Raw genomic sequence first — 24,212 nt, 5'->3', positions numbered from 1 at the left:
TAACTAAAATACTTAACATTACGGACCAGGAAAAGTGTTCAAATGGCTGGTGCACATGTCTTTCTTTCTGGAACTGCGGATTCAATCCCTGGCACTGTATGGTCCTCCAAATACTGCAGGGTTGTAGTCCCAGCACTGAGCAAGTAGTAAGCCCCAAGCACCACCAGGTGTTAGCACTGGCAACTAAAAAATTCATTAAAACTTTTTAATCAGGGGCTGGAGCAATAGTACAGTGGGCAGGGCACTTGCCTTGCATATGGTCAACCCAAATTTGATTCCTGGCACCCCATAAGATCCCCTGAACACCACCAGAAGTAATTACCAGAGTAATTACAGAGTTCAGTGCCACATGTGGCCCAACACTGCCTCCCTCCAATAAATACAACTTTTAAAAAAAACAAACTCAAAACTTTTTTTTGCTCTTTGGGTCCACAGGGGTTACTCCTGGCTCATGCACTCAGGAATTACTCCCAGTGGTGCTCAGGGGACCATATGGGATGCTGGGAATCGAACCCGGGTCGGCCGCGTGCAAAGCAAACGCCCTCCCTGCTGTGTTATCACTCCGGTCCCCTAAAACTCAAAACTTTTTAACAGGGGTCATAGCCAGGAGGGAGACCAAACCCAGAGTCTGGCACATGCTATGGAAGCGCTTCCCTACCTGAACTGTCACCCCGCACCTAACATTAACAATCTTCCCCCACCCTTTGATTTTTGGGCCACACCTGGCTGTACTCTGGGCTTACTCCTGGCTCTGTGCTCAGAGATCACTCCTGGTGGGCCAATGGGACCATATGTGGTGCCGGGAATCAACCAGGGTTGGCCATGTGCAAGGCAAACGCTCTACCTGCTGTACTATCACTCTGGCCCCACAATCATTTTTTGATCACTGCTGACCCTTTCCTATCGCTCCAGCCCTCCCCCCTCTTGGAGAGCCCGGCAAGCTACCAAGAGTATTTCGCCCGCATGACAAAGTCTGGCAAGCTACCCGTGATGTATTCGATATGCCAAACACAGTAACAACAAGCCTCACAATGAAGATGTTACTGGGCCCAGTCAAGCAAATCGATGAACAACGGGAGGACCGTGCTACAGTGCTACAGTGCTGACCCTTTACTGCTGAAACTGTTTGTGATGACCATGGATCACACATGCCTGACTGTGATGCTTGAACACTGCTTACTCGTTTTTCCTTGCGGTGTTTGCCTGGAGTCGCACATGGAGATCTGCTCCACTTTTCCTGTAGTGTTCGCACAGGTGCTTGCCAGGGACTGTACTCCTGAACTGTGGCACACACACTCTGGCTGTGGTGTTTGCCAGGAACCAGCTTCCCGACTGTGGTACTTGCACGTCTTTTTAAGCTGCTGTGTTTGTCAGGGGTTATTCACATTTTTAGTGGTGATGCTTGCACACACCTGGCTATGGTGCAACCGACATGGCTTCTTGCACTGGAGATCAGATGGCAGAGCTGCCAGAATCAAGCTGGACACAAAAGGCAGCACCAGGCATTCAACTCACGATCATGTGCTTAGAAGGTATGTGTTTGAAGTTGTTCTAAATCATTTCTCCATGCCCACTAAAAAGCTTTCACTGAAAATTCCACTAGGGGTTGGAAAAAGAGTTCCGTGGTTGGGGCACTTGTTTTCCATGTAACCAAATGGGGTTCAATCTCTTGTATTCCATATGGTCCCCTGTGCACCACTAGGAGTAATCTCTGGGCATTGCTGGGTGTGGCCCCAAAACAAACAAAAATCCACCAAAAAGCAAAACAGAAAGACAAAAAGGAAAAAAAGTGGGACCAGAGAGATAGTGCAGCGGGCAGGGTGCTTGCCTTGCACACAGCTGATCCAGGTTCAATCTCTGGTATCCCATATGGTTCCCCAAGCACCACTAAGTAATTCCCAAGGGCAGAGTGAGGAATAACCCCCGAGGATTGCTGAGTGTGGACCAAAAAAAAAAAAAACAAGGAAAAAAAAATGTTTGTAACCCTCCTCAAAAAAAAAAAAAGTAAGTTGGGGGCTGGAGCGATAGCACAGTGAGTAGGGCATTTGCCTTGCGTGCGGCCGACCTGGCAATCCCATATGGTCCCCAGCATCCCATATGGCCCCCCTAGCACCACTAGGAGTGATTCCTGAGTGCATGAGCCAGGAGTAACCCCTGTGCATCGCCGGGTGTGACCCAAAAAGCAAAAAAAAAAAGCAGTTTCTCTTAGAAATACAAAAGTTTCACGTTTTGGTGGGGGGGTTGTCTTGGTGGGGCCACACCTGCAGGTGTTTAGGGTTTGCTCCTGGCTCTGTGCTCAGAGACCATTCCTGGTGGGGCTGTGGGACTGTGAGTGGTGCCTGGGGCAGCAATGTGCAAGGTAATCATCTTAAGTCCTGCCCTATCTCTCTGGCCCCAAAGCTACATCTTTTAAAGTGAAGAGTAAAAGAAAAATGGGGGCTGGAGTGATAGCATGGGGGTAGGTTGTCTTGCACGTGGCTGACCCAGGTTTGATTCCCAGCATCCCACATGGTCCCCTGAGCACTGCCAGGAGTAATTTCTGAGTGCATGAGCCAGGAGTAACCCCTGTGCATCTCCAGGTGTGACCCAAAAAGAAAAAAAAAACCGGTCACGCTCACCCAGTGGCTCACCCATATCACTGAAGACACGAGGCAGTAAGCTGAGTCCTGGCACTAGTCCACATCGCAGAGTGCAATTCTGAAGGGACAGCAGCTGGGATCCCAGGCACTGTCAACAGAGCCTCTGGTGCACAGCGACTCAGCAACCCACAAACAATCCAACAACAACAACAAAGGGAAGGAAGAGAAATAGGAGAAAAGACAATGGCTATGGGTTTTTATACTACCTTATACTGCCTTTTAGAAAATATAGATTTTATAAAAATATTTAAAACTAAGGGGGGCTTGGGAGATGACTCAAAGGGCTAGTGTGCATGCAGGGCTTTGCATGCAGGCCTTGAGTATGACCCCTGACACCATGTGATCCCCATTAGCACTGCTGGGTAGTGACTCCTGAGCACCAAACCAGGAGTAGCCCTTGAGTACTGCGAGTTGTGGTCCAAAACCAATGACAATAACAACAATAAGGGGCCAGAGCAGTAGTACAGTGGGGAGTGTGCTTGCCTTGTATGCAGCCGACCCAAGTTCAATCCCAGACACCACAAACTGTCACCCTGAGTCTGTCATGAGTGATCCTTGAGCATCGCTGGGCATGACTCAAAAACAAAAAAGTCCAAAAAACCAAAAACCTGGGGTATGGTGCCGCCAGCAGGTCAATCTGTACCTGTGAGTTGAGTGCATCAGCAGCCTGATGGTACCTTAAGACTTCTAGATACCCCAAAATTGCTGCTATGCCTTTGGCCAGACCCCAACAACTTGGGGCCAAGTTTACCAAGAAAGTAAATGGCCAAAGGTTAGGTATGTGGGAGACATACCCACAAACCACCTCCGGCTCAGCTATATAACTGAAGGCAAGACCTCTCTGGTTCCTGATCAAACTGCTTAACAGCCATGATCCCAGAGACTCAGAAACAAATCTCAGAACCCAGCGGCTTTTGGCAGAAATGTGTCTGGTCCCCGCAGTAGGTTACCAGTGCTGGGCCATCCCAGAGGGGAAGGGTGCTGTCCCTCTGCCTGCTCCCTCTTGGCGGCTCAGTGGCCACCATCCTCCAGAGGCCACTGGATGGTCAGGTTTGGGCCTGCGGTGGCCAGATGCACGGGGCCTCACGGGATGGGGGTGGAGCTGGCCCTTTCCTCCCCGCCCCAACGAGACCCCGGGTCACTGCCCACAAACGGCCTCTTTGGCTCCTAAGTGGGCTGCTTGACGGTCATGATCCCAGAGACTCAGGGACAGATCTCAGAGCCCAGCGGGTTTTGGCAGAAATCCCTCCAAATTTGATTGTTGAATTTCGGAATTCCAAGATCACACAGCCACTATTGCAGCTGTGCAACATCATATGTTGTTCATAACGAGCAATGGAAAATGGATTGTCTACAGTTGCCTTTTCGGCAGATCTGAGTGTTAGGGTAGAATCCCAAATGGTAGTGGTGGGTCCGCTGTCGAAATGTTGAGTGTGATCAAAGTAAAGAGAAAGAGTAATGTGGAGATCATCTGCCCCACAGGTAGGGAGAGGGTGTGGAATGGGGGGTATACTGGAGTTTTTGGTGGTGGAAAATGGGCACTGGTGAAGGGACGGGTGTTTCGTCATCGTATGATCGAGACTTAAACCCGAAAGCTTTGTAAATGCTCTCACAGTGATTTAATAAATTTATAAAAAAGGAAAAAAATCCATGAAAACTTGAAAATTATAAGCTTCTATTTCAGAAGACACTTTCTGAAGGAACAGTGAGATAGAGATAGTACAGGGGCCCCAGAGCTTGCCTCGCATGTGGCAGAAACCAAATCAAATCCTCAGGGCAAATGGTTCCTGAGCACTACCGGGAATGACCCCTGAGCACAGGGCAAGAGCATGACTGTGGCACAACAACCCACAAAAGGAAAAACAAAATAAGATTTTTCAGAGCAAGACACAAAATCCAGAAATTATCAAAGAACAAAACTGGTAAGAATGGAAGATCTGCACATTAAACATTCATCAACAAAAGCCAAGAGGCCAGAGTGGGAAGCTCCACAGAACATCTGTCATGGAGGACCAAGATAGGGAATGTGTAGAGAATACCTTAACAAATACACAGAAAAAGCACAGCAGAAACGCAAAGGGCAGAAGAAAACAAATGCAGTGACTATGAATGATTTGATTCTGGGACGGGGGATGTGTTTCTTGTGGCAGAGCATGTGCCATACATGTGAAAGGTCCTGGGCTCAATTCCTGGCACTGTATGTCCCCACCAGTACTTCCCAGGGTGGTCCCCAACCCACAACAATTTTTTAAAACAAAAAAAAATATTTTTCTGTTTTTACCATCTGGATAGCAATAGTCGAGAGGCTAAAAATATCTAACATTACTGAAGATGTGGGAAAATAAACACCTTATGCCCACTGGTGGGAGTGTAAATTGACTCAACCCTATGGCAAAAATGCACTAGCTAGTCAATTTAAATGTGCTTAAACTCTGACCAGCAACTTCCTTCAAAAGCTCTAATCTATAGAGCTATTGCAAGAGTGCACAAAGATATAAATGTGTTGCAGGATCGCTTTAAAAAATTTGGGAAAGGTAGTTTGGGGCCACACCTGGTAGTGCTCAGGGGACCAAATGTGGTCCTAGGGATCAACTGGGATTGGCCACATCCAAGGCAAGGGCCCTACCTACTGCACTATCTCTACAGTCTAGTTTTAAAAAATTCTTTTTATAGGCACTCTTGCAATGGGTGTGGTGTAGGAATGATGTATGCGTGAAAAGTACAATTCACAGTATTTTAAATCCCAGTACCTCAATAAAAACAGATTATAAAAAAAGAAAAAATAAAAATGGTGTGTGTGAGGAAGAAACCCTGGGCCTCACCTATGCAACACATGCTCTGACAAGCCACATTCTTGGCCCAAAGTACTTTTAAAAAAAACTCTATAAAAAGTGGGCTGTAGAGACAGCACTGGTCAGGCATTTGCCTTGCACTACAGCTACTGGGCTGACAACCAGCCTGGGTTAAATCCAGGCATCATGTTTCCCTGGGCACCGCCAGGGGTCACTCCTGAGCGAGGTAGAGCTCCCAAATCTAAATCCTCCCCCCCCCCCCCAATAAAAAAATTCTGAAAATACCTCTTTAAACATCCACCAAACCAGAGTGCTTAAATAAACTCTAGCTTGTCCATTCTGGGAACTATTATGTGGCCCTTCCTAAGGCAACACTGCACTAACATTTTCCAAACGATCTCTAAGATACAGTAAGTAGTAAAAACAGTCAGCCAGGGCCAGAGATAGTGCAGGCAGAGGTCAAGATACTTGACCCTATTTGATTCCTGGCACTGCATATGGTCCCCTGAGAACAGACCAGGAGTAGGCTCTGAGTGTCACTTGGTGTGACCCAAAGACACACGCAGGCACAAGCACACACGCGTGCACACACACACATGCACACACTCACAAACACACTTATACACACATCGCTGCAGGTCAGTATAAACCATATGAACCCAATTACAAGCCTATGTATATATAACCACCTATACATGCATAAATATATATAAAAATGCCCAGAGTCAAACCTTACTGTAAGCCAGGCAGTGGTGACCTCTGGGGAGAGCAATGAACAGGGGCAGGGCATCAGGGGATTATCAGCTTTGTTGTCCCTGTTACAGCAAAGTGCATCGGGGGAGTGGAAGAGGGTGTCATACTCGTTTCCGGGTACAGGAGTTCCATGCTTTGGACCTGGGGATCACTCTGGCAATGAGGGGTAGTGCTGAGGATCCAATTCCACACACACGCAGGGTAGATGCTCTACCACTTGGTTATATCCCAGGTCTGGGTTTCTTGTTGTTGTTGTTTTTTTTCACCCTGGCTCAGGGGCTCCTTCTGATGCAGTGCTCAGGAGACCACGTGACTCCAGGGACTGAACTCGGGTCTCCTAAGCGTGAAGCATGAGCACTAGCACTCTGAGCTCTCTCCCCAATCCCTGGGAGCACCAGGTTTTTAGACTCCATACTTCTGCATTATTTGAAATTTTGACAATCCCATCTGCATTTCTTTTGATGTTTGCATTTCGTTTGACGTCTGCATTTCTGTTGCTAAAACAGGATGAACATACAATGTGAAAATGGATGCTCCCACCCCACGGACCCAAAATGCCAGTGGTCAAAGTATGTACTGCCTCTCACTCTAAACTCAACCTTCACCAGCAGCTGTGAAAATGGACTGAACTAAGGCCTTTCTCCTTCCTGGAGAGCGAGTCAGGCTTCCCCAGTAGGTGGCACTGGAAGGACATGGCAGAAGCAGCAGCTCTCCTGCTGCCCCCCCCCCCCCCCCCCCCCCCCCCCCGTGGGCACCGGGTGCGAGGACATCTGCATATGCTCTGACCCTGGCAGGCAGCGACCTTTCAGGTCCCCCCAGAGTGGTGATCACCTCCCCTTCTGCTCCGTGAACACACACTTGCTCCTGGCAAGTCAAGATACCAGGTCACTAACAACCCCTTCTCGACCTTGAGTGTTTCCACTGAGACCTTCCACCCAGTCTTGCGACCAGCCAGTAGAGGTAATCCAACCTCTATATGCCCTAAGCCCCGGGCCATTTATCTGTACTATCCCCGACTCTCCCTACACTCTCCTGCCGGCAGTTACAGCTCTCCTGTGCCTCTGCTGCCCTGGAACCCTCTAGGGCTGCTTCCTGCAAGCCTGGCCACTGTGAATCAACTCCCAATTAGGCAGGCCAGGGAACTTCTCTGCCACCCAGTGGATGACAAAGTTAATTTTCTCCAACAACCCCAACATGGGAAGGGAGCCCTGCTCAAGTCTGTCATTCCTTGGGCATGGTTTGAGTGCTAGGCTGACAATTTAAATTTTCTAGTATCATAAATTATTTTTTATCGCAAATGACTAATTCTTTTTTAAAAATCGCTTTCCCCTCCGCCGCTTGGCCACACCTGGTGGTACTGAGGGCTTATTCCTGGCTCTGCACTCAGGGAATCATTCCTGGTGAGGTTCGGGGAACCAAATGGGATGCTGGGAATGGAACCTGAGTCAGCTGCAGGCAAGGCAAGTGCCTTACTTGCTGCACTATTTCTCTGATCCCACAGATTTATTTTTATTTGTTGTGTCTTTGGGCCACACCTGGTGATGCTCAGATGTAACTCCTGCTCTGCACTCAGGAATTACTCCTGGCTCAGGGAGCCATATGGGATGCTGGGAGATCAAACCTGGGTTGGCCATGTGCCAGGCAAGTACCATACCTGCTGTACTATTTCGCCAGCCTCTGACTAATTCTTATGTGTTCTAAACTCTCCTGTTTAAGTCAACTTTCAGGATCAGACAGCTACAGACATGGCACAAGGAAGTGACCTCAGGAGAGAGATCCGTGAGAGTGGAACTGGGGGACTGGTGTGGGCAGGGGTTTGGAACTGAATGCAGTGCGGAGCTCCCTGCCCAGGGAAAACAAATGCCTGCAACCTACTGTGTGCAGAGGCATCGTACTCCAGTCTGCAGTTTGCTGTGGAAAAATGTCAAGTAAAACATGTATGTGCTTTGCAGGGTGACTTCTGAGCTTGACTTTAATGTTTACAGAGAAGAAACTTGGGTTCATTAACTTTCAGCTCAAATCAAGGCTTGAGGGCAGGGATGGTTCCAGTTCCACGGCTCTGGGGAGCAGAAAGTTTCTCTAGCGGGCCTAAAACAATCTCTTATTTTGTTTAGTCACATAGCTGCCACTATTAAAAGTCAAACACAAAAGATATACTTGTGTGGGCTATCAAATTATAATAGATGAATCCACCAACATGCCCCATCCTGAAAGTTAGGGTACTGGCCAGGAATGAACAGGATCCTGAAATATGGTCAGAACTAGGAGCAACTGAAAATCTTTTTTTTTTTTTTTGGTGGGGGAGAATAACTTGGTGGTAGGAACGGTTTGGGACAACTTCTGGGGGGTGTGCAGGGGCTACTATTAGCTCTGTACTCAGGGGCCTACATGTGTTGCTAGAGATCAAGCCAGGATTGCCCAGAGTGGACGCAGGCAAGGCAAGCGTCTGGCCTGTTCTATCTGTCCAGCCCAGACACTGACAATCCTGAGGCTCAGAGGCTCATCACAAGTCTTCTTACTACGGGAAGGGCTTGTCCTACCATGTCCAACACTAGCCTTCCTGTGTTTCAAATCCTAAGAGCATGAGGCTCATGGGTAGATGCCTGCCTTGCACTGTGATGCCATGAGTTTGATCCTAGGCACCACCCCACACTGCCAAATGCAGCCCTCCACCTTGATGATAGATCCCTGGGGTCACAACCAAGGGTACGATCCAGACGTGGGGGGTTCCACAACTGAGTCTCTGCGATTACTTCTGGTACAACAAAACCAATTATGCAAGAATCACACCCAAGGGTGCAATTCCCAGTATGCTATAATGACAAGAAGAAGAAGAATAACAACAACAAAACAGCTGTAGTAACCTCCCTTGGCACAGATATGTTAGGAATCCTCTCCCAAGGCTGACCTGACCACTGCTCTACAGCAGAGACCAAGCCCCCCCCCCCCATATGACACCATTTGGGGTGTAGATGGGTGAGGGCAGCACCCTGCTTCTATCATGGGAGCAATGACTTGTCCTCATTGGAATTAATACACATCTGGGTGTGGATTTGGCTCTCCTGTCTACAGTGCCTTCGCCAGCACCCATCATCTGGGACTAAAGAAATACCTCCCAACTGTTGTTCTCTTCTGTAAAGCACTTACAGCTAATCAAGGAATTCATTCAACCTTTTTTTTTTCTTTCTTTTCTGTTTGGGGGTGACAGTCACCAGTGCTCAAGTCTTACACCTGGCTCTGCACTCAGGGATTACTCTGACAGGGCCCTGAGGACCATATGGGGTGCCGGTGATAGCACCCAGGTCAGCCATATACAAGTTAAGCCTCTTACTCACTGTACTATCACTCTAGCCCCCTCATTCAACATTTATTTCACTCACATCAAAGAAAGTGCACTGGATTGAGGAGATAGAACAAGGGTTAAAGTTATTTGCCGAATATGCAGCCCACACAGTGTTTGATCCTTGATCACAGAGCCAGGACTAAGACCAGAGCACTACTAGATATGGTCCCCTCACCCCTGAAAGCAAAGCGAAGAAAGTACATTAGGCCACGGAATCATCTGACCTTACCATACACCCATCACACAGAAGTAAATGGCCTAAATTTATCAAAGACTTAACTATGGCACCAATTGGGCAACACTACCCTAAAAGGCCAAGGCTCTATCTTAGAGACACTGCTTATAGGTTATTATTTTATGGGATTTTATTTTAAAGAATACAGAATTAAAAAACATACAGAATCAAGAGACGTGGGAATAATTCACTCCTCATGATTAACCCCTCTGATAGAGTCACTGCTGGGTGGAGAGGGGCTTGCAGACTGCAGTGCATGGAGTTGCTATCCCTGAGAATCACTGCGGGAGGAGCCCCCGGAGTACCACCCAGTGTGGCCCAAACCAACATCAAGAACCCATAAGACAAACACACACCTGCTTTTAATTCCAGCAATTCTGAGTTCTATTGTGTTATAGAATTTAGTCTCCACAGAATATTTTCCACCAGGAAACACAGCGATGAACTAAATGAATTGTGTTTTGTTTTATTTTGGGTCACACCTGGAGATGCTCAGGGGTCACTCCTGGCTCTGTCACTCAGGAATTACTCCTGGAAGTGCTCAGGGGGACCATATGGGATGCTGGGGATCGAACCCGGGCCTGCTGTGTGCAAGGCAAACACTCTACCTGCTGTGCCCTTGCTCCAGTCCCAAGCTGAATTAGAAGATTCGCACATCACTGTGTCATTTTGAGCTCCTTATGCCGCTGAATCAACTGGCATTAAGAAAGTTGGATTTGCCCAAGCAGAGCACCCAGCAACCGCCTACTTCCACAATCCAAAAGTGCTCCATGCTCCCGGCCAGATTCCACCGTCTCAGGGTGGACCCCACCAAGATATGATCTGCTGAAAACTGAGTATGTGGGTTTTGTGACTGAAATCGCCAGGCTTTCTAGGGGTGTGGATGGGCTAACTCCCCCCATCTCCCTGTACTTCCAGAAGCCTTGGCAGTTACATCCACACCCCAAAGCTGCCACCTAGTTAAAAAGCTACTCCAGCCTTACCATCCCGATAAAAATACTGAATGCCCTGAACAAACACGATGACCTCTTGGTATCTGTACTGCAAACCATAATGCACAAAAGGAAAATGTGAGAGAAACAAGGAAAGTGTCCCTCCATAGAGGGAGGTTGGGGGAGGGCGGGGTGTTGAGGGATAGTGGGAGGGAAACAGGGGACATTGGTGGTAGGAAATGTAGACTGGTGGAGAGATGGGTGTTAGGTTATTATATGACTGAAATCATGAACAGCTTTGCAATGGTCTATCTCACGAATATTCAACAAAACTTTTTTTAAAAAAGTAATGTGGAGTTCATGCCCATTTTAGTCAGCTTAATTAGTGGCTGAATAAATAGCAGTACTCCCACATTTTTAAAAAGAAGAAGGGAAAAGAAAAAAAGAGAGTGCGATTAACTTATTGTCTGTAGTGGTTTCCTGATTACCAAAGGAAAGCAGAGTTGTGCAACATAATAGAGGTAAATAAGACTCTGCCTGGGGCTGGGGCAATAGTAGAGCGGGTAGGGTAGGGCGTTTGCCTTGCAGGGAGCGGACCAGTTCAATTTCCAGCACCCATATGGTCCCCCAAACACCACCAGGAGTAATTCCTGAGTGCAGAGCCAGGAGTAACCCCTGAGCATCAATAGGTGTGACCCAAAAATTTAAAAAAAATTAAAAAAAAAAAAGACTGCCCCAAACCCAGGGATCCTCCAGGGGTCCAACAGCAAAGGCAGACAGAAAACTACAGCCACTAAAATGATTGTGGAATGAAGGTATTTATTGGGCCATGTCATTCCAGAGAGACCCGGGGGCAGTGGCGGCTCTGAAGAGCAGAGGACAAGGAACAAGGAAGAAGCCACCTATCCCAGCCATGATCTCATTACCAATTACTGGAATGAAGTCTGAAGCGTTACAGGTATGCATTTATCTACTATCTACTACCTTCTCTCTCCCTCCCATTAAAAACTAATTTTTTCTTTTGGGGGATTTTGGGGTCACACCCAGTGGTGCTGGGGGCTACTGCCAGCTCACTGCTCAGGGGTCCGTTGCAGCAGTTCTCAGGGGGTGATGCAGTACTAGGGGACTGAATCTGGGCCTTCCACATGCAAAGTGTGTGCTCCAAGCCCTTCGAGATACCCCCAGACCCCATTTTAAATTATACATGAATTATTGGAGGCTAACTTGAGAATTTCATTTTTATTTATTTTTTTGATTTTCCTTTGGAGCCACACCCAGAGGGACGCTCAGGGGTTGCTCGTGGCTCTGCGCTCCGGGATCACTCCTTGTGGGGCTCGGAGGATGATATGGGGTGCCGGGGATAGAAGCTAGGCCTGCCGTGTGCAAGGCAGGCACCCGACCCACTGGACTACTGCTCCAGCCTCCCTTCATGCAACATTTTAGAAGGAAAAGAAGGTACAAGAGACAGCTGACGTGGTAGAGCACCTGCTGAGAATGTGCAAAACCCTGAATTTGATCCCTGGTACTGCCTAGCCCCTGGAGTACTGAGCCCCACAGGCTACTGAGAAAAAGAAAAAGAAAAAGGAAGAGAAGAGCCCTGTGGGGAGTGGAGGGTAAGAGGACCAGGAATCTACAGTCACCCCAACCTGCCTGAGTGGGACTCTCACAGCAGTGCTCAGCAGCCTGGTCACAGGTCTCCAAGACGGTGACTAACGTCCCCAAGGGACAAAGGGAAAAGGTGTTCAGGAGGAAGCAAGGAATGGAAATGACCGACAACAGCTACACATGCAGCTAGATAGGGTGTGTGTGACACACTTTGAGAAGGGAGGTCTGCAGAAGGATGCCAAGAGAGCAGGGGACCCTGCAGATGGCACCCCCACTGGAAGCAGAGGCATGTCGGGAGCCATCACGCTCAAGCTCATAGGAGACAGTGGTCAGCGGTGGGCGAGTCTGATATTTCAGAGTAGAGCCCAGGAGGAGGCGGAGGTTGAGGTTGGCTGGAAGGTTGCGCAAGGGGGGTGCTCGCACGCCTGAAGTTCATGGAACCAAGAAGAGAACTGGCCACTTAAGGGACCTAAAATGTGGCAAGCGCGGAGATGCCTCTGGAAACCGTGGGTCAAAGATGGAACAGTGCAGGGTGAGGTCCAGAAGGCTGACAGAACACAGAGAGGGCGGGAAGGAGGCACTGCCCCTGGAGGAGGTTCAGAATCCAGGACCAGGGCAGTCTGGGCCGCTGACCCACCTGCTCAAGGCTTCTCAGGGACAGTGAGGTGTTGCAAACTAGGTGAGATGCTGACGAGCGAAGCAGAGGGCAGCAGGGATGCTGGCCTCTCACAGCAATGCAGGGGTGAGCACTCTGAGGCCAGACCATGCCTCCCGTGAGCCAGGCCAGGAGTCCTGGCTCCTCCGTCCCAGGTCCAGGGAGTGGAAATTCCCTCAGCAATAGTGAACGGGCCTTGGATTCTCGTTACCAGGACATCACCGAGCCTAGATGTTCTGGTGGTCTCAGTTCCATCACTCACCTGACTTGGGTTTGATCCCTGGCATCCCATATGGTCCCCAGACCATTGCCAGGAGTTCATTCCTGAGTGCAGAGCAAGGAGTAACCCCTGTGTGGCGCTCCCCTCTTCACACCTACCCCAAAAGATCAAATTATAGGGGTCACAAAGAAAGGAAGCAAACTCACCTTGTCTGGCCCCTCTAGTCTGTGGCACTCAAGACAGACACATCATCACCATTTGGGGCACGGCCAGTGTTCCCATCCTTCCTGCCTCAGGACCTAAGCAGATGGCCTACCTCATTCCCCTCCCTGCACCCACGTCTACTCATCCCCGGGATGAGATATCATTTCTTTCGGTTCATCTCCTTCGGTGACTCCCAGCAGTCACCCCAGCTCGAAGTCTATAAGTTCCTGCTTCCTGCTTGCCCCGGGTGCTTTTCAAGTCAGAGTCATCTCCAGGGCCCTATGGTACTGAGAGCCCAAGTAGCAAAGCTGCCAGGAATGCCCCAGAGGCTGAAGTGAGGCCAGGCACTTGCCACAGTGATGCTTAAGCCACCAGGCCATCTCCCAGTGCCCAGGGTCCAGGTTATTTCATTGGTTTCATACACACTTGAAACCAGTGTGCAAAGGATTAGGTACAATGAATTAACAGGATGAGCCAAAGTTAATTTTTCAAAAGAAAAAGGCTAGAATTCTGGAGCCCCATTAAGAAGAGGTTGCCACTCACTCTCTGTTTCTCTCTCTGCCTTCCTAAGTTCTGTGCGTTTTCCAGAACACTGTTTCAATTGCAAAAGAACCTATTCTGCCACCAGAACAATGCCTGCCACCACCTGTTGACCATTCACTCACCTACATGAACATGTATGAAATCCCACATATGATATAAATAAATAGAAGCAGAAGTTTACATTTAACATGTCTGTATAGGTGAAAAGGTAAGGTGAAGAAACTAGAGCAGTTCTTTATTATTCTTCGTTTAAAAATAAAAAGCAGGGGTCTGGAGTGATGGCACAGCAGGTAAAGTGTTTGCCTTGCACGTGGTCAACCCAGGTTCAATTCCCACCATCCCATATGTAAGCACTGCCGGAAATAATTTCTGAGTGCAGAGCCAGGAGTAACCCCTGTGCATCACCGGGTGTGACCCAAAAAGCAAAAATAAATAAATAAATAAATTTTTAAAAAGCAGGGCCAGAGAGCTAGAGTGTGTGCTAAGCAAAAAGCCTGGCCAGGTTCAATATGGTACCACCTAGTCTTCTGAGCATCACTAGGTGTGGCCCAAAGGCCAAACACACACTCACACACAAGAACCAATAAAATCCTGGTTCTTTGGTGGGGGTTGTGTGGTGTGGTGTTGGAATGTTGTTTGCATGAAGCCCTATCATTGACAGTATTGTAAAATTATAAAGCACAGTGACTGAAATAAATCCTGGCCCTACCACTAACTGTGTAATGTGGTCACAACCACTCTGTTCTTCCTCGTTTCCTGATTGGTACGATAAGACCAATTATTATATGACAGAGATGTGAGACCTAAAGTCCATACCTATAAAGAGATTAGCAAGCGGTCAGACACTAGAGCCTCACACTTGTTAGCAAAACAAACCAATCTTCCCCAGCAAAGCTTAGATGTCTCATTTTTTTACAGTACCAGACAGAGCAGAACAGCCCAAGAAGGTCATGTCCATGGCAAGCACTCAAGCACTTAGGTCATTTAAAATTTTATTGGGGGCCAGAGAGATAGCTTGATGGCAAACAAGTATTTTGCATTTTGGAGATCTGGGTTTGATTCCTGGCATGGTCCCCCAAGAATCACCAGCAACCCCCAAGCACAGAGCTGGAGTCATTCCTATAAACTCTGGGTGAGCCCCCCCCCCCCCCACACACACAAACTTTTACTGGCTAAGGGTGAGAGAGATAGTTCAACAGGCTGAAGTGCATGCTCTGCATGCAGGTCTGGGTTCAATCCCTAGCACAGCATGATCCTCAGCACTGTCAGGAGTGACCCTGAATATCAAGCCAGACGTAGGACTTAGGCACCACCAGATATGGCCCATAAAACAAATACAGGGGCCAGAGCCATAGTATAGCAGGTAGGTCACTTGCACACCACTGATCTGGGTTTGATTCCTGGAACCCCATGATCCCTGAGCTTGCTAGCAGACAGTCCCGAGTTCAGAGCCAGGTGTAAGTCCTGAGCACCACTGGGTGTGGGCCCAAACCAAAGCAAAATAAATAAAAACCCAGGTTGTACAAATAAGACAGTAACTCTTGCATGCAGCTGACATGAGTCTGATCTCCAGCACCACATATGATCCGCTGAGCCCTGCCAGGAGTGATCCCTGAGCAGCACTAGAAGTGCCCCCGCCAAACTAAAAAACAGGGTAAATAAAGTCCACAAAACTTTATTGGGAGGACCCAAGAGATAGCCCAGTGATTGGGTGTTAGAACTGCAGTACCACGTGCCCCGGGGGAGCTCTGGTGGTCCTCAACACCGAAAGGGCTGAGCAGCAGAGCATCCCAGGGCCCAGCACTGAACCACCTGATGCATCTGGTCAAATGTCATCAGGAGAGGCCTCAAAGGGACCTTTAGCACCACCTAGGAGGAGGTTTCCCCAAATCTTTATTCATATGTCCACAAAACTAAAACTTGATATGAAAAACCAGAAGCACTACAGTAATAACACCATCATCTTTAATACACTTCAATCAAATAAACTCCATGGATCTTTGAAGAATGTAACTTAAGTAAGAGGGGCCAGAGCAACAGTACACTAGGTGGGCATTTACCTTGCACTCAGTCAACCTGGGTTTGGTCCCTGATACTCCATATGGTTCTCCGATCACCGCCAGGAGTTAATTCCTGAGCAGAGTCAGGAGTAATTCCTGAGTGCAGAGACTGGAGTAAGCCCTGAACACTGTCAGAGTGGCCCAAAAGTCAATAAATAAGTGAATGAAATGAAAATAAAAAGTGCACGCTGTATGTGTGTGAACTGTCAAATAATATGGCCTACATTTGCCAATAGTCCTCTGGCTTCACATTTCAACCACTGAAACTTATTTACTTCCTCCTAATATTACACTTTTTCAACTGTTTCATGTTGTATCGACATGTTTATGAGAGATGAAAATATCAGATAAACAACAAATGCCAAAGATCTCTATAAACAATGCCAAAAAGCAGGTGTCCATCTTGTAAACGTTAAGGAATGATATCTCATGAATCAAAATTATAACTTTAATATGTGAATACAAACTGTGTGTAGTTGTGTAGTCTCGATAATACATAATACATAGAGTGTCCTTTTTTTTTTTTTTTTTTTTTTGCTTTTTGGGTCACACCTGGCAATGCACAGGGGTTACTCCTGGCTCTGCACTCAGGAATCACTCCTGGCGGTGCTCAGGGGACCATATGGGATGCTAGGAATTGAACCCGGGTCGGCCATGTGCAAGGCAAACACCCTACCCGCTGTGCTATCTCTCCAGCCCAAGAGTGTCCTATTTTGAAATAAAACCACAATTCAGTATCTTTGTGATCTTTAGTTGTGATCAATAAAGACTGGGGGCCCACAGCGGTTATGCTCAGGGCTTACTCCTGGTGCTAAGCTCAGAATTCTGCATCTGGTGATGCAGAAGGGACCATATATGGTGCCTGGGATGGAACCGGCGTCGGATGCCAGGTAAGAACTTAACCCCTGGACTATCTCTCCAGTCCCTCAACAAAGTATTTTTAAAACTTCACCCTACAACTCCTACTCAGAATTACTCATGTCTAAATATTCACCGAAGATAAGGGAATGCAAAGGCCTTATCTCTCAAGGAATTCCATTTAGAAGAAATCTCTACAATGCACGACCCTACCATGCATCTGTAACAGACCCCAGCAGGCCCAAAGTTGAGTCAGAGGATTCGATTAAGTTGGAACAGGAACGTTCCAAAAAAGAACCCTTAAACTAGCACCACAACGCTGAGCAAGAATTGTTCCGTGAAATCAAGAGGTGATGGCAGTGGGCGGAGAAGGAATGGCAGGCCGGTGCTGGCCTTGGGGGCGAAGGAACAACAGTGTCTGTGCCTCGTCATCCTAGGCAAGTAGGAAAGCTCTGGGTAGGAGAAAGGCACCGCTAGGCAGGTGGCGGCAGGCTGACAGGTGTTCCAGGAGAAGTCTTTGCGTGTGCGCTTACAAAGGGAAAGCTACCGAGAACTCTTGGTGGGCGAACGACGCGTGATTTAGGGCTCCGCTCCTGCCAGGCGGTAAAAAAGCCAGGGGACCGGGCACTTCTCCCAACCTGGGTCAGCACCGCCAGCCCGCCCGCTGCCCGGCGACCCCGCCCCCCACCTCCGAGGGCCCTCAGGCGTCTGACTTCAGCAGCACTTCCCGCAGGAGTCCGGGCGGCCGGGCCCGCGGCGATCTGAGCATCCCGCGCGACGCAGCCCAACATCGCGGGGGGCCTCAGTTTCCTCCTCCGCAGTTTCCCGGCCCGCGGGCCGCGGCGCGCAAAGTGACAGCCCCGGGGCTAGCGCCGGCAAGGGGCGGACCCCAACGGGCGCCCGAGCGACGGGAGCGCGCGCCGCCGGCTCCGCCCGGAGACCCGTGACCGCCGCCGGGCGGAGGAGTGATTCGGGCGGGGGGCGAGGAGGAGGCGGGGCGTCTCACCGGTAAAAGGCCGAATCCCCCAGCGGGTTCCAGTTCGCCGTGTAGCAATCCATCGCCGCGCTGGCCGGCGGGCGGCGGCCGGCCGGGCAGCAGCGCCGAGGGTACGCACGCCGCGCGCAGGTTGCAGCCGGCACTTCCGCTTCCGCCCGTCCGGGTCACGTGGCGAGGCCGTCGCCACGGCCATCACCACTGAGGGCAGCGACGCTCGCCGCGGCCGCACCCCCGCCCGGGCTCAGTGCCCGCCCGGGTGGGCCCGGTGCCGGCGCCCGCCTCCCAGCGCGGCCATCCCCGCCGCCTTCCTGTCCCCTCCGGCCCGGGGGGTCGCGCGGGGCGGGACATGGGTGACCGGAAGTGGGCGCCGTGAGCGCCGCCGCCCCGGGCAGCGAGGCCCGAGGCGCCGTCGGGGCCGCCGCCGCGACGCGCGCATGGAGAGCGCCGGGCGCCGGGCTGCGCACCGTCGGCTCAGCGGGACGCGCGGGCTCTGCGGGGCGTGGGCTGCGCTCGACCGGCCGCGCCGCCGGGCCATGCCGCGAGGCCCCGAGCTCGCCGCGGACGAGGCGCGGGGCGCGCAGGCCTGCCCGGCCCGAGTGTGAAACGCGCGGAGCCCCGGGACTCGGTAATTGGCGCGAGCCGGCGCGCGCGCATGCGCGCGGCCACGGCGACGGCGACGGCGGGCACGTGGCGGGGTGCTGGGCGCGCCGCGCGGGAAGCGCCTCGGTGCCCGAGAGGCCTGCGGACCGGGAGTCCCGCGGGTGCCCCCTCCCCCCGCCGCCCGCCGCGTCCGAGGGGCCAGAGCTGGCGTCGCCGAGGAGGAGCCCCGGCCGCCCGCCGCCGCCCCGCCGTCCCCGGCAGCAGCCCGGGCGGCGCTGGCGCACCTGTCACTCATCCCGGGGCGGGTCCCGGGGCCGAGCGCCCCGAGTCCCCGCCCTGCCCCGCCTGAGCCGCTGCGTCTCCCTGCAGCCCCACGTTGGCGGCGGCAGCGGTGGCGGTGGCGGTGGCGGTGGCGGTATGGTCTTCTGCCTGGAGAACAAGCCGGGTCGCCGCCCGCTGCGAGGCGCCATGGTCCGCTTCCAGGCCTCCGAAGTCCAGCAGCTGCTCCACAACAAGTTCGTGGTCATCTTGGGGGACTCAAGTGAGTGCCCCTCGAGGTTCACGCCGCCCCGCCCTCCAGGTCCTAGTCCCGGTCGGTCCCGGGTCTCGACGCGACGCCACGCGTGGTCTCCGTGGTCTCCACCTCGGACGGCCTCCGCGCCCGCCTGCCCGCTCGCCCCCTCCGCTCGCCCCCTCCCCCCCCCCCGCCCCCAGCCCGACCTGGGCGGTCCCCTCACTCCGCAGCGACCTCGGGCCAGCGTCCCCGCGAGTGCAGCCTGCCCGTCTTTGGAGCCCCTCCTGGTCGGGCGTTTCCCTCCCCCCCCCCCCGCGCCCCCGCCGAACCGGGCCCCCCACTTTCCCTGGCGCTGTCCGCCTCTCCAGCGACTTCACCCCTGGACTTTTGTCGGATGAACTTGGGTTACAAAGGTCTTGGGGGAGGGGGACGGCCGCCCCCGCCCCACCCCCAGCCCCTCCCAGCTAGCAGGAAGCGAGGCTAGGCGGCGCTCAGACCCCTTCTCCTTTTCCGCTGCCTCCAAACCCGCTGCCATGTTGGGTAACGGCAGCTGGGGGCAGGATGGACCCTTCAGGACTTGGGCGCGGCGGGGGAGGGGTGAGGCCCGCCTGACTCTCGGGAATCTCTGTCTCCCTGCAGTCCAGCGGGCTGTGTACAAGGACCTGGTGCTCCTGCTCCAGAAAGATTCACTACTCACAGCCGCCCAGTTGAAAGCCAAGGTGAGGGGAGCCTGGCTGTGCCCGTGGTGGGCGGGCACAGTCCCTGGCCTGGCTGGGCCCCTCTCCCTGGCGTGGATCTGACAAGCTGGGTGGGCTGGGGGCGGGCAGGGGGAGCTGAGCTTTGAACAGGACCAGCTGGTGGCGGGGGGCCAGCTGGGCGAGCTGCACAACGGGACACAGTACCGGGAGGTCCGCCAGTTCTGCTCCGGCTCGGGCCACCACCTTGTGCGCTTCTACTTCCTCACCCGCGTTTACTCTGAGTACCTCGAGGGTGTTCTGGAAGAGCTGGCCTACGGGCCCACCCCGGACCTGGTCATCATCAATTCCTGTCTCTGGGATCTCTCCAGGTTGGAGCAAAGGCTTGGGGAGGGGGGCCTGGGTTGGGAAGGGAGGGAGACCCGTCCGGGTGGAGGTGTGACTCTGAAGCTGTCCCCTCCCGTGCCCATGCTCCGTGGTGCCTCGCAGATATGGCCGCTGCTCCATGGACAGCTACCGTAAGAATCTGGAGCGGGTCTTCGTGCGCATGGATGAGGTGTTGCCGGACTCCTGCCTGCTGGTTTGGAACATGGCCATGCCCCTGGGGGAGCGCGTCACCGGGGGCTTCCTCCTGCCCGAGGCAAGTGAGAGCAGGGCCCCGTAAGATGGGGAAGGGGCAGCTTTGTGGAATGGAGGACTCTGTTTCGTCCCGTGGCCCTTAGCTGTGGCTCTTATTTACTTACTTTTCATTAGCTGCAGCCCCTAGCGGGCTCTCTGCGGCGGGATGTGGTGGAAGGAAACTTCTACAGTGCCACCCTGGCGGGCGATCACTGCTTCGATGTCTTGGACCTGCACTTTCATTTCCGGCACGCAGTCCGGCACCGGCACCGGGATGGTGTCCACTGGGACCAGCACGCCCACCGCCACCTCTCCCACTTGCTTCTGGCTCACGTGGCCGACGCCTGGGGCGTGGAGCTGCCCAAGCATGACTATCCCTCTGGTGAGCCTGAGCCCAGGGGCAGTGGCAGGGAGGCCGGATTCAGGACTGAGAAACCAGATGGGACAGAGGTCCTTGGGGAGTCGACACCCCTTGAGGGACCCTCGTGGTCGCTGGGTGCTCCTTCCGCAGCCTAGGAGAACGAGATTGTGATACGACATCCTGGGACAGATTTTAGTTCTGTACAGTGTAACGCTGAGGCTCCCAAACTTGGCTGGCCCATAGCACCCCCTGGAAAACTCCCATTTCAGGCAAAGTACCCCCAGATTATCCCAAGGCTGCTACAGGCTCCACACCCCCCCCCCCCAGTGGTTCCTGTGCCCTTGGAGGCTGGTATCACCTATTGGGAAATGCGTGTAGCCTTAGCCTTATGGTCACTTGTGTATCAAAATGATCTACAAGTGTTGAGTGTAGAAGGTACGTCAGGATACCCCTGTCCTATAGAAAGGGCAAGGAAAGGGGGCGCTGTAGAAATTGAGGCTCGAAAAGTGGAAGGGATGAGAGGCCTTGCAGTCAGTGTCTGTCTGCCTCCCTGTCCCCGCTGCTCTCAAAGTGGGCATGGTGGCTTATGGTCGCGTCTGCTGCTCCTATGGATCCCATCCTCAAAGGGAAAGGTGCCTGCCTTGAGCTGTTGACAACTTAGCCCAGTCACCCCTTTCCCCAACCGTTTCCATGTAGATAGTAACCCCAGGGTTGCATATATGGAATCAGGAGTCAGGTCAGATGGCTGCAAGCGGGAACACTGTGGGAGACCCCATCAGGGGCGACATAGATGTGAGGCCAGAGTACAGCAGGTCGCGTGCTGGGCTGTCACACAGCCAGCCTGGGTTTGATTCCTAGCAGTCTTTGTGGTTCCCTAAGCCCTGCAATTGATGAGGGAGTGGAGAACGGGCTAAATACTCTTCATGGACGTTAGGGAGAGGCAGGGCCTTTGGTATTGAAGCGGCTGACTATACTCCTTGAGGGGTCTGTGGGGAGGAGCTGGGGAGAGGTGGAAGAGGAAGGAGTGGGAACTGGGCACACAAAGGGATCAGACTTGGGGGGGCGGTGCTTGAGGTCAGAATGAAGGCAGATTCACATGTGGGAAGGTCAGAGAAAAGAGCAGTTCTTAGGCTTGACCTGAGAGGAAAGGGAGTGGGGGGACCGTAGAGAGCAGAGGCGCTTCCTCTGGGGGGTTCTGTTCTCAGGGGAGGAGTAGAGGTGTAGTGCACCCCAAGTTCAGGTTCACGTCGGGTTCCCCGGGCATATCTAAAATAATCATCCCCTTTCTAGACCCGTGGAGTGAGAACTGGTCGGAGGCGGATCATGAGTTCCACGGGAGCCATGGACAGTCCTCGGACTTCGGGAAGCAGCTGGCCTTGCCCGCACCACCGTCCACTCCCGTTCCCCTCCCCGTTCCTTACCCCTATCCGCTGCTTCAGCCCTCGCCGCCGCCGGCTCCTCTGTTCCCGCCTCCGCCCCAGGATGCCTTTTACCCAGGCCAGCCCTACCCGCCTCAGAAACTCTTCAGTTTTAAAGCAACGGAAGGCTTCTCGGGGCCACCCCAGCTAGGTAGGTGCCTCCACGGTCTCCTCTCGTGCCTCTCCCAGCCTGGCTTCCAGTGTGGTTTGCAGCTGGACTGGGAGGAGCTGGGAAGCCCCTGGGGCCACCAGGCTGGGGTCTTGTCAGGCTGAGTCTGGAAGAGCAAGACTGTGGACTTGATACAGTTTCCCAGGTTGGGAAGTTGGGGAACTGCTAGTGCAAACCGGAGCCAGAAGAGCTTGGAGAGGGCCAGAGCTGCCCCGAGGAGCAGAGTGGGCTCACCCTGGCTGGAGCTTGCCCCACCAACAATGACCGGTTTTCTTATAGGATGTGGCCCTGGAGCGAATTATGTGCCTGGCCCCCTTCCACCTCTGGTCTCCAGCTCTGCCTCCCACGGCCAGCACCGGGGCCCGGCGGTTCACCGGGGGATGCCACGCTGTGCGCCTAACGGCCCCTACCATGTGCCAAGGACAGGGGCGCCCTGCAGGCAACGGCTCAGAAATTCAGACAGACTGCCCCACTCATACAAACTGGACAAACGGCCATCTGCCCACTCTGGAACGTGACCTGTGTAGATAGGGTCTCGGGCTGGGGCTCGACGTGCTGATGGCCCCACTGACCCTGCTTGACACCCCAAGTGCTGAGCTGGGGTGTCTCCCTGCCTGGTGTTCTTGTCCACTGCTGTCACCAATAAAGGCATGGAAGAGCAGAGTGGCATCTTCTGTGTGAAGGAGTGGGTCTCCCCAAGGGCCGCTGCTGTCAGCAGCAGTTTGGGACAGGGAAGTATCAGGGGCTGGGTTCTTGCTGTTCTGTCTAGTTCTATTTGTATCTGGCTAGTTCTCACCTTTCCCGGCGTTGTGCGTCCTGTGTACATCCAGCATTCATCTCCTCTTGGATTTGGAAAGATAAATACCTTCTCTTGGACATTTTTTGGTACATTGTAGACAGTAAATGGAAGGAATTTAACAAAAGGCTCCCAGTCCTAAGGGGGGGGGGGGCGGGGAATTAGAATCATGAATTTTAAATAGACGTCTAAACAATGGAAGCCAAGGGAAGATGGAACAACTTCTCAGGGGAGGTGGCGTCCTAGTGGAGGAGCTCTTCCTATTTTGGACGAATTCCGGAATGGGGGGTAGGGGGCCAGAGCAGTAGTACAACAGGTTGGGATTAATTAGCCTTGCATGCGATCTGCCTCTGGCACCACCAGGAGTGAGCACTAAGCCAGGAGTAAGTCCTGAGCACAGCCAGATGTGGCTCCAAAACTGAAATAAGTAGGGATTTGTGCCAAACTTTGTAAAGAAGTTAGGGGAGTGGTTTGACTTCTAACAACTTTGGCAAGTGCTCTTGAACCTAGATTCTTACCTCTGGTAAGCATTAGGGGGGCGGGGGCTGAAGGGTGGCTTGAGTGAGAGAGGGATCAGTGGTACAGGGAAATAAACAGGTCCACTAAATAATTTTTACTTGAAGTTGGATGGAAGAACTTTTCATGTCTGTTACTGAGATTTTGCCTTAGCAAAGGATATAAAATTTAACACAAAAGGAAAGGGAAATAGAAGACCTGGAAAGTATTGAACCAGGTCCGGAGAGATGGCACAGAAGATAGATCTCTTACCTGGCACACAGCCTACCTGGGTTTCATCCCTGGCATCCCCTATGATCCCCGTGCCTGCCAGAAGTGATCCCTGAGTGCAGAGCCAGGAGTAAGCCCTGGGCACCAGGTGTGGCCCCAAAACCCAAAAGTGTTGAACCTGGCTAGTCTAGGCTTAGTGTAAATGAAAGCTTTTAAATGAATATGCACTGGTAGTGGACTGTTTGAGTTAAAACCCTTGGTGGGCAGTTGAGAATCAAATGATAATGCATTATTTTCAGCACTGGAGCAAGTTTAGATTTCTTTGGTACAGACAAAAAGACTATACAAAAATGAAAGAAAGCATTTTGTTAGGGACGTAAGATTTTTAATAACTCTTACAAAAGATCATTTTCCTGTTTACAAAAATACATCCGTAGCCCTCCTGCTGCATCTGGTTTGACAAACCTGTGTTCAGTCTC

The 24,212-nt window shown here is 52.1% G+C and overlaps 2 protein-coding genes across 2 annotated transcripts in view; one reads left to right on the top strand and one right to left on the bottom strand.

Moving 5' to 3' along the window:
* Positions 1 to 18,022, bottom strand: part of VPS16 (VPS16 core subunit of CORVET and HOPS complexes) — a 28,535-nt gene extending 10,513 nt beyond the window's left edge. The window contains exon 1 of the mRNA XM_056121451.1: positions 17,846 to 18,022. Coding sequence (XP_055977426.1) covers positions 17,846 to 17,898 — 53 coding nt within the window. The 5' untranslated portion in view covers positions 17,899 to 18,022. The remainder of the gene's footprint in view (positions 1 to 17,845) is intronic.
* Positions 18,023 to 18,043: 21 nt separating this feature from the next.
* On the top strand, positions 18,044 to 22,872 carry PCED1A (PC-esterase domain containing 1A). The gene is made up of 8 exons (XM_056121452.1): positions 18,044 to 18,461; positions 18,806 to 18,977; positions 19,590 to 19,669; positions 19,778 to 20,016; positions 20,135 to 20,285; positions 20,399 to 20,645; positions 21,915 to 22,193; positions 22,491 to 22,872. Exons 2-8 carry the CDS (start codon positions 18,854 to 18,856, stop codon positions 22,727 to 22,729), a joined length of 1,359 nt encoding a protein of 452 aa, XP_055977427.1. The 5' UTR covers positions 18,044 to 18,461; positions 18,806 to 18,853; the 3' UTR covers positions 22,730 to 22,872.
* Positions 22,873 to 24,212: the final 1,340 nt, after the last annotated feature.

This window comes from Sorex fumeus, unplaced genomic scaffold (genome assembly GCF_029834395.1).
Source record: "Sorex fumeus unplaced genomic scaffold, SorFum_2.1 ptg000044l, whole genome shotgun sequence".
In the NCBI taxonomy this organism is placed as follows: Eukaryota; Metazoa; Chordata; class Mammalia; order Eulipotyphla; family Soricidae; genus Sorex; species Sorex fumeus.
Note: the sequence above shows the minus strand (reverse complement) of the source record. Positions and strands in the feature narration are given on the sequence as shown.

Coding starts and splice junctions, on each gene's coding strand:
- PCED1A (XM_056121452.1), top strand. CDS start 18,854: ATGGTCTTCTGCCTGGAGAACAAGCCGGGTCGCCGCCCGCTGCGAGGC. Junction 20,286..20,398: donor GGGGCTTCCTCCTGCCCGAG/GCAAGTGAGAGC, acceptor ACTTTTCATTAG/CTGCAGCCCCTAGCGGGCTC. Junction 20,646..21,914: donor CAAGCATGACTATCCCTCTG/GTGAGCCTGAGC, acceptor TCCCCTTTCTAG/ACCCGTGGAGTGAGAACTGG.